Here is a 15,031-nt window from a genome sequence, read left to right on the forward strand (position 1 = left end):
AGCAAGGCGCGAGGAGAGAGGAGGGGAAGTGGGCCGGCGGCCCACTAAGGGAAAAGGAAAAAGAAAAAAAAAAGAAAAAGGAAGAAAGGAATTTCCAGGGATTTAAATATTGCTTGTGCTCAATTTTAATTGGTCAAAATTATTTCTAGGGCTCTGAAAATTCCACTAAAAATCCTGTTAGTGAATTTCGACATGTAGAACTCAAGAAAAATTCCACATGTCAGATTCGATTATTATTTGTATTACTTCCTTAGGGTTTTCTCTTGATTTGCACCGGCATTTTCTTAGGGTCATTTATAAATTAAATTTTAGGCTTGGGAGGAAAACTTCGGGGTGTGACAAACCTACCCCCCTTAAACGGAATCTCGGTCCCGAGATTCGGAGGAGCTGGCGAAGAGGTGCGGATGGGCGGCTTTCAACTCATCTTCCCTTTCCCAGGTTGCTTCCTCCTCTGAATGGTGACTCCACTGAACTCGGCAAAACCTGGTGACCTTGTTTCTGGTTCTTCTTTCGCTGGTATCAAGTATACGAACCGGCTTCTCCACATATGTCAGGTCCTCCTGGATATCAATATGCTCCGAATCAGCTTGTTCTTCGGGTACTCTTAAGCACTTCTTTAATTGGGACACGTGGAACACGTCATGGATGCCGATCATATTGGATGGAAGTTCTAGCTGATAAGCAACTTCCCCCCTTCGTTCCAAGATTTTGTATGGTCCCACGAAGCGTGGTGCCAACTTGCCTTTCGTCTGAAAACGGTGTACTCCCCGGAGCGGAGTGACACGAAGATACACGTAATCTCCTGCCTCAAAAGTGAGCTCCCTTCGGCGGTTATCCGCGTAGCTCTTCTGTCGAGACTGGGCAATCCTCAACCTTTCCCTGATGGTTCTGACTTTCTCTTCTGCTTCCGCTAATACCTCTGTCCCGAACAGTTGACGCTCACCTGTCTGATCCTAGAAGAGAGGGGTGCGGCACTTCCGGCCGTATAAAGCTTCAAACGGTGCCATCTGTAGACTGGCTTGGTAGCTGTTGTTGTACGAGAATTCCGCATATGGCAAGTTTTTGTCCCAAGCTCCACCAAAATCAAGAGTGCAAGCTCTCAACATATCTTCCAAGATTTGATTGACTCGCTCGGTCTGACCATCAGTTTGTGGGTGATAGGCCGTGCTGAAATTTAATCGGGTCCCCAATTCTTCCTGCAGTTTCTACCAGAATTTTGAGGTGAACTGACTCCCTCGGTCAGATACAATCTTTTTGGGTACTCCATGTAGACACATGATTCTCGAGAGGTAGAGCTCCGCCAACCTTTTGCCCGTATACGTGGTATGTACTGGTATGAAGTGAGCAACCTTAGTGAGTCGATCCACGACTACCCAGATTGAATCGTGACCCGATGATGTCCGGGGCAGACCTGTTATAAAGTCCATTCTGATCTCCTCCCATTTCCATTCCGGGATTTGAAGAGGTTGGAGTAAACCTGCTGGTCTTTGGTGCTCTGCCTTCACTCGTTGGCAAACATCGTAGAGTGCGACGAATTCAGCTATTTCTCTCCTCATGCTGACCCACCAAAACTTTTCTTTGAGGTCTTGATACATTTTGGTGCTGCCTGGATGAATGGAGTACTGGGTCTGATGAGCCTCGGTGAGTATCAGATTCTTCAGTTCCTTGTCGTCAGGTACACACAATCTTTCTCCCAACCAGATTGTGCCGTGTTCATCCTCAAGGAAATCCCGAGCCTTTCCGACTCTCATGTTCTTTTTCAGCTCTGCTATTTCGGGATCATTCACTTGAGCGGCTCTAACTTGATCGACGAGCGTAGGCCGTGCTTCCAGAGCGGCTACGAACCCGTGTTCAACAATTCCCACGTTGAGACGCTCCAACTCCTGCTACAATTTCTCACACATGCCCTCGATGCATAGGGCAGTGCAGTAACTTTTCCTGCTTAATGCGTCTGCCACCACATTGGCTTTGCCCGGGTGGTAGTGAATGCTCATGTCATAGTCTTTGATTAGTTCCAACCATCTTCGTTGTCGCAGATTTAGGTCCGGTTGGGTGAAGATGTATTTCAGACTCTTATGGTCCGTATATACTTCGCAGCGGTTGCCAATCAGATAGTGCCTCCAGATCTTCAAAGCATGAACCACTGCTGCCAATTCCAGGTCATGAGTTGGATAATTCCCTTCGTGTGGACGCAACTGCCACGAGGCATACGCGACCACTCTGCCCTGTTGCATTAGGACACATCCAAGTCCGTGACGGGATGCATCGCAATAGACTTGGAAGTCTTTCATCTGGTCGGGCAGAATCAAAACTGGTGCGGATACTAATTTCTTCTTGAGCTCCTCAAAACTCTTATCGCACTCAGCTGTCCATTTAAACTTCTCATCTTTCTTAAGCAACTGAGTCATGGGACGGGCGATCCTGGAGAAGTTTTCAATGAATCGGCGGTAATAACCCGCAAGTACAAGAAAACTCCGAATCTGCGACACGGTCTTAGGTGGGGTCCATTTGATAACTGACTCCACGTTCGATGGATCAACTGCCACACCCTGAGCTGTAATGACATGGCCCAGAAATTTGACTTCCGTCAACCAGAAGTCACACTTGCTGAACTTGGCGTATAGCTGGTGCTCCTTCAACTTCTCGAGTACCAGACGGAGATGTTGCTCATGTTCTTCTTCGGACTTTGAATAGATAAGTATGTCGTCGATGAATACCACAACAAACTTGTCCAGAAATTCCATGAACACTTTGTTCATCAGATTCATGAAGAATGCGGGTGCGTTGGTAAGTCCGAAAGATATAACCGTGCACTCATATAGCCCATACCGAGTGGTGAAGGCCGTCTTTGGAATATCCTCTTCCCGAATTCTCAACTGGTGGTAGCCTGATCGCAGGTCTATCTTAGAAAACACTTTAGCTCCTTTCAGTTGATCAAACAAATCATCGATTCGCGGCAAGGGATATTTGTTCTTGATTGTGACCTCGTTGAGTGCGCGATAATCAACGCACATCCTCTTCGTCTTATCCTTTTTCTCCACAAAAATGACCGGAGCACCCCAAGGTGAAGTACTTGGTCGAATGTACCCTTTCTGCAGCTGCTCATCAACCTGCTTCTTGACCTTTGCTAGTTCGTTGGCCGCCATTCTGTACGGTCTCTTGTAAATTGGAGCGGTTCCCGGTGCCAAGTCAATCCGGAATTCAATCTCTCTCTTGGGTGGCATGGTAGTGAGGTCTTCGGGGAACACTTCTGGATACTCGCAGACTATGGGTATATCTTCCAATTTCCTCAAATTCTTCTCCACGGTGTCCACTGGGATTTCCGCCTCAATCTGATTCAAGGAGACCCCTTGCTTTGGTGAGACTAGTGATTTGTACACCACGGTTTCTCCCTTCTCGTTGGTCAAGGTGACTGTGCGATTCGCACAATCGATGACTCCCTTAAACTTGGTCAGCCAATCCATCCCAAGAATGACATCTAGGTCTTTAGATTCGAGAAGAATGAGGTTGGCTAGAAATGGTGATCTTTGGATTTCTATTAGCACTGAAGGGCTAAAACTGACTGAGGTTGAACTATTTCCCGGGGTATGAACCCTCATTGGTGTGCTAAGCTCTTCTTTCCTTAACCCATGCATCCCCACAAATTTCTTTGAAATGAAAGAATGCGTTGCACCAGAATCAAAAAGTACTGTTGCAGGGATTGAGTTAACAGGGAACGTACCCAGTACGACCTCTGGTGCTGCTTGCGCCTCCTCTACAGACGCGTGGTTGACACGAGCCTGGACAAACCTTGGCCCGGCACACCTGGGCTTCGGGCATTTGTCGGCGAAATGGCCAAGCTCGCCACAGTTGAAGCAGGACCCTGGTTTCGTTCCAGTCTCCTTCTTGGCTTGCGCGGACGGGCCTGACTGTGCTGGTGCCACTGGTGGGCGTGGAGCTGCACCGCGGTTGGGCTGACCTCCATGGTGGTTCTGACTGCCACTGGCGCCCTGGGGAAAGTTGCTAGGGTTGAACGGGCGGTACTGGCGGACGATCATGGTGGTAGGTCCACCCTGCTGCCCGGGAGTGAAGCGCGGCCTCTGGTGACTTCCCTGATGTGCCCTCACTTGGGCTAGCGTCGGATTCTCGGGAAGTGGTGGCGGACCATTGCCGGAATTGCTATTGGGATGCACACCATCAGTGCGCTCTTCGCCGTTGCTGCCCTCGCCTGTTGCGCGACTACCATTCCTGGTGTAGACCATCTGGAGGAAGAGCATACGGGGGAAAAGAAGGAAAACAGATGCTCAGGAACTGAGCTTTATTATATAGGAATTTAAACTGCAATTATTCTGATCTGAATTAAAACACTTAAAAAGCAAGCAAAAAAATCCTTATTAAGACAGCCATATCATAGGCACATGATATCGACCGTCGACTGACCCACAAGCAAGCAACCTAAACACACAAACTAACAAACAAATGCTAGACAGTCGATAAACTAATGGAAAATGAGCCTAATGCTCGGAACGGCTCCTGCGGTCGGTGGAGTCGAAGGCGTCCTCCTGCTCATCACCAGGTCCCTCTGAGTGACTCCTGGAGCCTGGCAGATAAGTCTCGCCGCTGCCCGGCTCTGAGCCACTGGAGCTACTGCTGCTGAGATCGCGGCTGCCACTGGGAGTAGCAGACAACCAACCTCCATTGCCACTGGCTGAACCCCTGGCGGCTGATGCTGGAGCGAAGGAGAGAGCGGACGCGGGAGCTGACACGAGAACGGGAGCTGGAGCTGGTGCTGGAGCTGCAGGAACTACCGGAGCTGCGGGCGGAACTGGAGGTGCTGCGGGAGCTGCTGATGGAGGTGGGTTCCTGGGCGCAAGCTGGATGCGCACGGGTGCAGTCGTCGTCTTGCGGGGCGTAGTGCGGATCCGGACTCCTCCTGGCGCGGGAAGACCCTTTAACTGAGCATTCTCCCTCTTCAGGCGCGCTATCTCGTCCTTCAGAGCGACGATCCTCATGAGCTTCCCATCATTCAAGGCCTTGAACGCCTTGTGCAGGTCCGAGTGCATCCTATCCAATCCCCTCATCACAGCACACATGTGACCAAAGGTAGTGTCGTTCTCGCCGGCTGTCGGACGGAAAGTACTGACATCATCACCGCTGGCTCGACGAGGGTGAAATCGGTACGCCGTGTCGTGGAAGATGTAGTTGTGGCGCTCCCGTAGTCTGGCCATCATCAGGTATGCTGCCTCCTGACAGGCGTGATCTGCTGTGCCTCCGGATGCCTCAACCACCATATTAGCTAGGCAGGTACCCACGTAGCCATGGACCTCCAGGCGAACACGGTGAGGAAGCTCGCCACTGAGCGGTGGAATAGTCGTGTACTCTGGCACGTGGCCGGGAGAGGCGGGAATCGCCGGCCAACGTGGGGAAGTGGGGGAGGAGAGAGAGGCGGGATTCAAAAATCGAATCCCGGCCATCTCGGGCGCGGGCGCGGGCGGGAGAGAGAGGGGAGTGGGCGCGAGGGACGCGGCGCACGCGCGGGCGTGGCCGACGTGGCCCGGAGGAGGCGGAGGCATGGGCGCGGCGGCGGTTGCGGGCGCGGTGGCGCGGCGCGAGGTGGGAGACGGGTCCGACAGGTGGGCCCCACCTGTCGGTGACCCCGGGAGAGAGGAGGGGGCGCGGGCTGAGCTGGGGCGTGGCCTCCGCCGGCCCAGCAAGGCGCGAGGAGAGAGGAGGGGAAGTGGGCCGGCGGCCCACTAAGGGAAAAGGAAAAAGAAAAAAAAAAGAAAAAGGAAGAAAGGAATTTCCAGGGATTTAAATATTGCTTGTGCTCAATTTTAATTGGTCAAAATTATTTCTAGGGCTCTGAAAATTCCACTAAAAATCCTGTTAGTGAATTTCGACATGTAGAACTCAAGAAAAATTCCACATGTCAGATTCGATTATTATTTGTATTACTTCCTTAGGGTTTTCTCTTGATTTGCACCGGCATTTTCTTAGGGTCATTTATAAATTAAATTTTAGGCTTGGGAGGAGAACTTCGGGGTGTGACACTCTATCAAGGAATTGCGCAGTTTTTTGGGTTTGGCGGGATATTATCGAAAATTTGTTCGACATTTTGGTATTCTCAGTAAGCCACTCACTAATATGTTGCGCAAGGGTCAGATTTTCATCTGGACGTCAGTGGCTGAAGAATCCTTTCAAGCTCTCAAACAAGCTCTCATTTCTGCCCCTGTTTTGGCGATGCCCAACTTTGCTCTTCCTTTCACAGTTGAGACCGACGCCTCTGATAAAGGAATCGGGGTTGTTCTGCTACAAAATGATCATCCCATAGCTTTTTTGTCTCGTGCTTTGGGTCCTCGCCATCACGGATTATCTACTTACGAAAAGGAAAGTTTAGCTATTATGCTTGCTGTAGAGCATTGGCGCCCATATCTTCAGCATGCAGAGTTTTGCATACGTACTGACCACCGTAGTTTGTCCTTCTTGACTGACCAGCGTTTGTCTACTCCTTGGCAACAGAAGGCAGTCACTAAGCTTCTTGGGTTGCGTTATCGCATTGTGTATAGGAAGGGCACTGAGAATGGGGCGGCTGACGCATTGTCTCGTGTTTCTGATCCTTTCCTGGTTATGTTGTTGGCTTTGTCAATTTGCATTCCGGAATGGATGCAAGAAATTATTAATGGTTATCAACAGGATCCGGATGCTTGCAGTAAGGTTCAGGCTCTTTGCATCAATAATGCTGCAGTTCCTCAGTTTACTTTGAAGAATGGAATTTTATATTTTCAAGATTGCATTTGGATTGGTCAGAATAGCTCTGTTCAGCAGAAGATCTTAGCTAACCTTCATACAGCGGCCATTGGTGGCCACTCTGGTATTCAGGTGACTTACCAACGCATCAAGCAGCTCTTTGCGTGGCCTGGATTGCGTGCAGATGTGGTCCGATTTGTGCAAAGTTGCGATATCTGTCAGCACGCCAAATCAGAACATGTGCGGTATCCAGGGTTTTTGCAACCATTGCCGGTTCCTGATCAGTCTTGGCCAGTGGTTTCTTTGGATTTCATCGAAGGCCTTCCCCGTTCCGCATCATTTAATTGCATCTTAGTTGTGGTTGACAAGTTCTCTAAGTATGCACACTTTGTGGCCTTGGCGCATCCTTTCACAGCTTTTGAAGTGGCTGAATCTTATATGCAAAATATACATCGGTTGCATGGATTACCTTAAGCTCTCATCTCTGATCGGGATCGCATTTTCACTAGCACATTGTGGACAACTCTCTTTCGATTGGCTGGTACTCAATTAAGGATGAGCTCTTCTTATCACCCCTAGACAGATGGACAAACCGAACAAGTTAATCAGTGTTTGGAAACGTTTTTGCGTTGCTTTGTGCATGCTTGTCCTTCCAAATGGAGCCGCTGGCTGACCCTCGCTGAGTACTGGTATAATACCTCCTTTCACTCTTCGTTGGGTACCACACCTTTTGAGGTTCTCTATGGCCACAAACCGCGCTACTTTGGTTTAACAGCAGCTGCAGCTTGTCCATCTTCGGACCTTGCTAATTGGCTAACAGAACGTGACCACATGCTATCCTTGATTCGGGAGCATTTGCAGCGGGCTCAACTACGAATGAAGTCTCAGGCTGATGCTAAGCGCTCTGAAAGAGAGTTTGCTGTGGGCGATTGGGTGTATATGAAGCTGCAGCCCTTTGTCCAGCAATCAGTTGTCACTCGCACTAATCGCAAGCTTTCTTTCCGGTTCTATGGTCCATTTCAGGTGCTTGCGCGCGTCGGCCAGGTGGCTTATCGTCTGGCGCTTCCTGCATCTAGTTTGATTCATTCTGTGGTGCATGTTTCTCAACTCAAGAAGGCATTGGCTCCTACTGAAACAGTTCAATCTCAATTGCCGGTTTTCCTTGCTGATCAAGATGCTTCTCCAACTCCTCTTCGCATTTTGGATCGGCGTTTTGTTCGTAAGGGAGCCAAACTGGTGGAATTTGTTCAGGTTACTTGGTCTGGACCAGATGCTGAGGTGATCACCTGGGAGAATGCTCAAGAATTGCGGCATCGCTTTCCATCGGCTGAAGCTTGGGGACAAGCTTCGTCTCAATGGGGGGAGAATGTCACGGCATCGTCATCGTCATCTCCTGTTCCTCATCAGACAAGCGATGCAGCTTCTCCGTCGGACCAAGATGGGCTCAGAAAGTCGCATTGTGAACGACGGCCCAATGCGGCCTATAACAGGAGTGAGTGGACCCAGTAGTGACTGGCTGGGCCACATGTAAGGGAGAGAGATCCAATGGCTCATTGCTATATAAGGATCGGCAGAGAAGAGATGTGATTTGAACAATGTAAAAACAGAATTCCCCATCTAAATCAATCCTTCTCTGTTCTATCTCTGCTTCTCTGAGTTCTTCCTTCTTCCTTCCAATTTCTTCCAAAATCCTCACGAATCCTCCATTGTTGCGGTACAAAGCTAGGGTGCCGTGACACACACGTGCACAGGATAAGTAATAACAGGATGCAGAATACACTTTCTCTACTGCGTAGGTACAGTAGGCAGTATAATGGCCACACATATACTAGTTCGAGCAAGGAGATGCTTACATACCTCATTGTCACGGGCTCACATTGATTGGTGCTCACCACGCTACTATGGGTTAGGTCATGTACAATGTGTCCTCGGGATTATGGGTCTCATCTTCCACCTAGATTCGGATGCCACGTTAGATTCTCGAAGGTTGCCTCACGGGCGTTAAAGTAGCTCCTGTAATACCTGGTTGCTATATTTTGGAAAATGGGAGTAGTTATTACGCAAAACCCTTTACTTGAAAAATGTACTATAAAAACAATGATTCCACATAAATACATTAGTAAACTAATGAAACGGTTGGTACAATCTTTTCTTTTTTGTTATTTTGTTATTATCTATTACCATTTTCATGTGGTCCGGTCAGTAAAACATAAAAAAATGAGCATGCGTCTGTCGGTCGGTTGGGAATTTCTGCAAACGTTTTCATCCCAAGCTATTTTTTTACCCTACATAATCAGTTGATCACTACAGATGAAGATTTTTTTTCCTTTTAATCTTAGAATGAAGAAATTGAAGATGAATTTGGCCCTATGACCAAAACCTTACCGGCCTCCAACGCACGCATTTTGTACAACCTCCGCAGCCCAACCTAAAACCGCGCTAACCGAACCCAAACCAACCGCCCAAATACACGCGCGCGCCCGCGCAAACGCTCTCGCACTCACCCACCCCACTCACCTCTCTCTCGGTCTCGCCTCGCCGCCATGGCGGCTCGCGCGCGCCGCGCCGTCGCCGTCGCCGTCGCCGTCCTCCACCTGCTGCTTCTCACGGCCTCCCAGCTCGCCGCTCCTGCCTTGTCGGCCATGGCGCCGCCGGCCGCGCCACTGCCAGGCAGCGCCGACCCGCGGTGCCACGCGAGCCCGCCGCGGCGCGGCGCTGTGGCGGTGTACCCGAGCGACATGGCGCACATCCAGTTCCTCCTCAACGCCAAGTTCGTGGAGGCGGAGTGGTTCCTCCACGGCGCGCTCGGCCGGGGCATCGACTTCATCGACGGCGCCCTCTCCGGCGGCGGGCCGCCCCCCACCGGCGCGCGCAAGGCCACCCTCGACTTCCGCGCCACCGAGGTCGCCGCCGAGCTCGGGTACCAGGAGGTGGGTCACATCAGGGCGATCACCCAGTCCATGGGCGGGTTCCCCCGCCCCGCGATCGACCTCAGCGACGCCGTGTTCGCCGCGGTGATGGACGACGCCATGGCCACCCGCCTCGACCCCCCCTTCGACCCCTACGCCAGCAGCGTCAACTTCCTCCTCGCCTCCTACATCCTCCCCCACATCACCGCCTCCGCCGCCGTCGGCATCAGCTCCTCCCTCATGGGCTTCTCCTCCAAGCGGGCAAGCCAGCCAAGAAACCTCACCGAATTCGCTTCTTGTCCGGCCATGGCGGCGGCGAGACGACTGAATCCGTTGCCGATGTGCAGCTGCAGGCGAGCATGCTGGCGGTGGAGGCGGGGCAGGACGCGGTGATAAGGATGATGCTGTACGAGCGCGCCGACGAGGTGGTGGCGCCGTACAAGGGGAGGACGGTGGCGGAGTTCACGCGGCGGATCTCCGAGTGGAGGAACGCGGCTTCGAGGTGCGGCGCCAAGGACGAGGGGGTGAAGGTGCTCGACCGGAGGCAGGGCGCGGAGCGGCGCACCGTCAGCAACATCCTCGGCGCCGGCGACGACTCGCTCGGGTTCGCGCGCACGCCGGCGGAGGTGCTCCGCATCCTCTACGGCTCGGGCAACGAGCAGGTCCCCGGCGGCTTCCTCCCCCGCGGCGGCAATGGCACCATTGCCAAAGGATTCTTCCAGCTCGCCTAAATGATCGACCATTGTTGCTGCGAAAAAAATGATGGTTACAAACTTACAATTCATCACAAAATAAAATCTTAGTTCAAACATATTTCATCCCAACTACTCCCTCCGTTTCAAGTGAATATGCTTTCCGAAGAAGACTAAATATGCTTTTTTTTAAGTACAGTACAAACATGTACGCTCACATACACACGTACATACACACCCTATAGACGGACATTGTACCTTTATAAATAACTTTGAAGATTGAATCGACATATCATACGATAATTCAACGGGAATACTCTGCTGAACACTAATTTCACGGCCTTGCAGTACTCCCGCCATACATGAAAAGGGGGCATGCAAATATAACAAGCTAATATTTAACCAAGTTTATAAAAATATTCATACTAATAATTTTAATACCAAACAAACATATCATCAAAATATATTTAATATTATAAACATTGTTATATTTCTCAATAAACTTAGTCAGATTTATGAAATTTTTAACATAAAAAAATCAGAATGAGTTATTAAATTATACTAATATGAAACGTTTGGGGGTAATAAATAACTGTTTTATGAAAAAATGGTGCAGAAAATATGATTCATGCAGAAATTCACGAGTATAGCGACAGAGAAAACCATTCTTCACTTGACTCGTCTTCATCCATCCGACGCCGCACGGGGGGCAGGTGTCCTCGTCACCTCTGCTCCAGAAGCTCCCCGCTCACCTGGCCATGGCTGACGATTTGATTAACCCAACCCGCTCCGACACGTGCCACCCCTTCCCGCCACCTCGTCTCCACACGTGTCCCCGCGCGAGCTCATCTCGCGCGCATTTTTAACCCCCTCTTCTTCCTCAATTCCCCCATCGGATCATCGATCGCAAGAACCATCGCCACGCGCGCGCGAGAGAAATCTGTGTCTGCTCGATCGGATCAGAGCACAGCAGTAGCCATGGCCTCCGCCGCCGCCGCCGCCGCCGCCGCGCAGGAAGGGATCACTCACCGCGCCGTGAGAGGGGATGGCGGCGATGCTGCGGCGACGGCGGGTGGTGGCGAGGCGGCGAGCCGGGATCCGAGGAAGGCGGGGCGCGCCAAGCGCGGGCTGCGGTCGCTCGCCGCCGCCGTGTCCGTGTCGGTTGCGCTGATGGCCGCCTCGTTCTACGGCTCCGGGTCGGCGTCGGCGTCGGCGTCGGCGGCGAGGGTGACGGTCGCGCGGGCGGGGTCGGTGGCGGCGGAGGCGGTGATGGCGCTGGCGGCGTGGATGGTGTGGGCGGAGGGCGGGCTCCACCGCCGCCCCGGCGCGACGCTGGCGCCGTTCGTGGCGCAGCTGGTCGCCGCGCTGGCGTGGGCGCCGCTCGCGCTGGGGCTCGCCGCGCCCGCGGCCGGGCTGGCGTGCTGCGCGGCGATGGCCGCCGGCGCCGCGGCGTGCGCGCGCGGGTTCGGCGGCGTCAACCCCGTCGCCGGCGACCTCGCCAAGCCGTGCGTCGCCTGGGCCGTCCTCCTCGCAGTCATCAACTACAAGATGATGAACTGATCGATCAAAAGCTTGTGTCTTTTACGACGACATGTGTGTGCAGTGTTTGCTATGTTTGATCTCCTCCTGTGAATGTAATGGAACACTGCCTGCAGTGGCAGCCACAGCTTCCTGAATGTTTTGCTACATTATATAAATACAACTTCAGCTGCTTGTATGTAATGTACACTTGCTACTGGTTTTCCCTTCCCCTTTCTTCTTCAAGATTCTTCTGGTTTTTCTTTCCCTTCCTTCCTCAAGATTTTCCCCCTTTCTTCCTCAAGATTTAAGAGTGTGCTTTGCTTCTATGGCAATGCCAACATTTATTTCCTCAAGATTTAGGATGTGCTTTGCTTCTATTGCAATGCCAACATCATAAAAATGTTGGCATTATGAGATTTGGTATTTTACCAAAATCTTGAAAAGATCTGAAGATTTAGGGTGCATCCGATTCTTTGCAAATGGCAACGTTATTAAAATGTTGGCACTGCAAGATTTGTTATTACCAAAATCTTGATGAATGATGAAGGGTGTTCATTTCGCAAGGTTAACTACTCTGCTTTGCTACCAAAGAGGCACGGAAATTTTGGCAAAAACTATCTGTTGTATATTTGTACCAAATATTTGGTGATGCCAATTTTCTTGGCAATAAACCAAATGGATACTAGTTCTCTTGACATTGCCAATTCACAAACCAAACAGTTCCTTGATCAGAAACATCTTCAGATCGAATATGTTGAAAATTCCCAAACTTCAACATTTTCTTTTTTTTAACGAAACATTATGGGTCGAACTGGAATAGTACCAAATACACATATGGTTGTTCACATAACACAAGGATTACACGACCAATTTGCAGCAATTAACAAGACCCAACAAGGCGATCACACATTACTAATAGTACAAGATAATAATAATTCCATAATTCATCCAAAGCTAAGTTCTAAGTAGTATTTTGGCCACCCACACGGTGAAGAATACGTGTGGGGTGGGCTTACTGCGACGGGATGGGCTGCATCTCCGGCGCCGGCGAGGTGGCGGCGTCGGCGAGCGGGTAGCCGAACACCCTGGAGAGGCGCTCGGTGGGGACGAGCGGGAGGTAGGTGGCGACGGCGCTGCCGCGCTTGGCGCCGTCGGCCACTGCCGTGTTGTACCTCGCCGAGAGGCTCGCGGCGGCGGGGAGCACGGCGCGGGTCACCGACGGCACGAGCGGGAGGCGGTTCAGCGCCGCCCACGCCTCCGCCGCCTTGCGCTCCGCCACGGGCTCGTACCGGGTGTAGAGGTCCCGCGCCCTGGGCTCGGCGCGGGCGATCGCCGACTTGGCCAGCCCCGTCGCCGTGCCGACGAGCCCCGCCTGCCGCACCTCCGCCGCCGCCGAGCGGGCCAGGCCCGGCGCCTCCTTCACCACCGGCGGCACGCGGCGGTCCAGCTCCTGGACGGACTCACCAACCTGTCGAACAGAAACAGTTCATGAAAAAACCATCAGTTCCTGCAACAACATAAAAAAAAAAGGTTCCAAATGTAGTTCATTCAAACAGCTAGGAAAATTAGTTTAAACCCAACTGATTTTCATCTTATCTTAAGACTTAAAGAGCAAGAATGCATCATTTGATCCATCATAGAGAACTAAAAAGATGATTTAATTTTTAAAATGGTACTAATCAAGATGAATTGAACATGATCGATCAGTAAGATGAACAGGCTGAGATCAATTTCATAAAATTAGTTTGATTTCAACTGATTAAGTTGTACTTGTGCTATCTTAAAACCATCAAAACTAACTCGTTCACTCAAACAGCTATAAAATTATTTCATCCCAACTGATTTTAATCCCATTTTAAGAGCGAAAACTCATCATCTGATCCTCTTTTTTTCTCTCTTTCTCAAGATAAGCCAAGATGAATTGAACATGACCAACCAATAATACCAAGATGAACATGCTGAGATTAGTCCCATATGCAAATTTGTCTTCAATTTGGAAAATTCGACGGGCGAATTTAATGATGCCCTAAATTAAATTTAACTACCTTGCGGTCGAGGAACTTGAGGAGGTCGAGGGGGACGCCATGGAAGCGGTCGTAGACGGGGCCGACGACGGCCTTGACGGTGCCCTCGACGTGGTCGACGCCGGGGCGGAGCGGGCCGGCGCCCTGCTTGGCGTACGCGTACGCCGCCGCCGCCAGCACCAGCACCTGCGCCGCCGCCTGCTGCACGAACTCCAGATACCTCAGCCTCTCCTCCTCCGCCGCCGCCTCCATCTCCGGCGTCTTCTCCACCGTCACCTCCTCCTCCTGCTCAACCAAACCAAACCACACAAATCAATCAACCACCACCACCAAGAACTCAAAAGAGAGAGAGAGAGAGAGAGAGAGAGAGAGAGAGAGAGAGAAATTGGAGCAGATTCTTACGGGGCGGTTGCTGATCGGGGCGTCGCTGCCTGAATCGGCCATGGATATTGGATGTTGTGTTAGATTGGTGGATCGAAATCGAAGGTGTTCTTGTTGGAATTTGGGGATTCTTTTGCTTGGGTTTTTGGGCGTGGGGAATTCGGGGATTTTATAGGAAGGCGAAGACTTAATTGAGGCGTCAAGTTTTTTCTCGCCGTTTTTTTTTAGTTTTTTTTCTTAAGTGTTAAGGGTTCGATGACGCGTCTCTCTGTTTGGGCGGTTTGGTTCGCGTCGAAGAGACGAGGGGCTTCTAGAAGGAGGGGCGCTTCACGTGTCACTGACATGTGGGCCCTGTGGCTTGTGGGTCCCACGCGTCGGTGGGTAGACGTGACGTGCGGGCCGCTCGGGTTCACGTGTGAACGCCATCCGCGGATTTTTGTGGGGTTTTTTTTATATTTTTATTTTTTAAAAAAATTTGGACGACTCGGGAGCTGTGGGCTTTGCGTTGACCACCTGTATATGACTTGAATTTTGAATCTCTTCTGATAATGAGAGAAAAAAGATCTGAATTGCAGCAAGGAAAAAAATACTACTAGCAGATATGAACAATCATATTTTTCAAATTTAAAGATGAATTATGAAAAAATCTCATTGGTCTTAGACCAAATGTACATCAACGGACCTGGGTTCAAATGCAATTACACTGCTACTACCATTGAGAAAGCAAGAAGCAATGAAGCTGAATGGTACCCTCAATTCATTTCAACATATGTTCAGA

The 15,031-nt window shown here is 50.9% G+C and overlaps 3 protein-coding genes across 3 annotated transcripts; 2 read left to right on the forward strand and 1 right to left on the reverse strand.

The window, feature by feature from the left end:
• Window positions 1–9,021: 9,021 nt before the first annotated feature.
• On the forward strand, window positions 9,022–10,746 carry LOC4337832 (ferritin-like catalase Nec2). Its single transcript, XM_015783021.3, has 2 exons — window positions 9,022–9,896; window positions 9,983–10,746. Exons 1-2 carry the CDS (start codon window positions 9,270–9,272, stop codon window positions 10,364–10,366), a joined length of 1,011 nt encoding a protein of 336 aa, XP_015638507.2. The 5' UTR covers window positions 9,022–9,269; the 3' UTR covers window positions 10,367–10,746.
• A 472-nt stretch (window positions 10,747–11,218) lies between these two features.
• Window positions 11,219–12,047, forward strand: LOC9271175 (translocator protein homolog). Its single transcript, NM_001420179.1, has one exon. The coding sequence runs from the start codon at window positions 11,306–11,308 to the stop codon at window positions 11,885–11,887; it is 582 nt and encodes a 193-aa protein (NP_001407108.1). The 5' UTR covers window positions 11,219–11,305; the 3' UTR covers window positions 11,888–12,047.
• A 404-nt stretch (window positions 12,048–12,451) lies between these two features.
• On the reverse strand, window positions 12,452–14,469 carry LOC4337833 (REF/SRPP-like protein Os05g0151300/LOC_Os05g05940). Its single transcript, NM_001420177.1, has 3 exons — window positions 14,275–14,469; window positions 13,894–14,157; window positions 12,452–13,316 (listed from the first exon to the last, which is right to left on the reverse strand). Exons 1-3 carry the CDS (start codon window positions 14,314–14,316, stop codon window positions 12,861–12,863), a joined length of 762 nt encoding a protein of 253 aa, NP_001407106.1. The 5' UTR covers window positions 14,317–14,469; the 3' UTR covers window positions 12,452–12,860.
• Window positions 14,470–15,031: the final 562 nt, after the last annotated feature.

The sequence above is a fragment of the Oryza sativa genome, chromosome 5 (assembly GCF_034140825.1).
Source record: "Oryza sativa Japonica Group chromosome 5, ASM3414082v1".
Lineage (NCBI taxonomy): Eukaryota > Viridiplantae > Streptophyta > Magnoliopsida > Poales > Poaceae > Oryza > Oryza sativa.

Bases quoted from the DNA above. Each gene is read 5' to 3' on its own strand.
- LOC4337832 (XM_015783021.3), top strand. From the start codon at position 9,270: ATGGCGGCTCGCGCGCGCCGCGCCGTCGCCGTCGCCGTCGCCGTCCTC. The intron at 9,897-9,982 runs GCAAGCCAGCCA...GCCGATGTGCAG, and splicing joins TGGGCTTCTCCTCCAAGCGG to CTGCAGGCGAGCATGCTGGC.
- LOC9271175 (NM_001420179.1), top strand. From the start codon at position 11,306: ATGGCCTCCGCCGCCGCCGCCGCCGCCGCCGCGCAGGAAGGGATCACT.
- LOC4337833 (NM_001420177.1), bottom strand. From the start codon at position 14,316: ATGGCCGATTCAGGCAGCGACGCCCCGATCAGCAACCGCCCC. The intron at 14,158-14,274 runs GTAAGAATCTGC...TTGGTTGAGCAG, and splicing joins CCCCGATCAGCAACCGCCCC to GAGGAGGAGGTGACGGTGGA. The intron at 13,317-13,893 runs GTAGTTAAATTT...TCTGTTCGACAG, and splicing joins TCAAGTTCCTCGACCGCAAG to GTTGGTGAGTCCGTCCAGGA.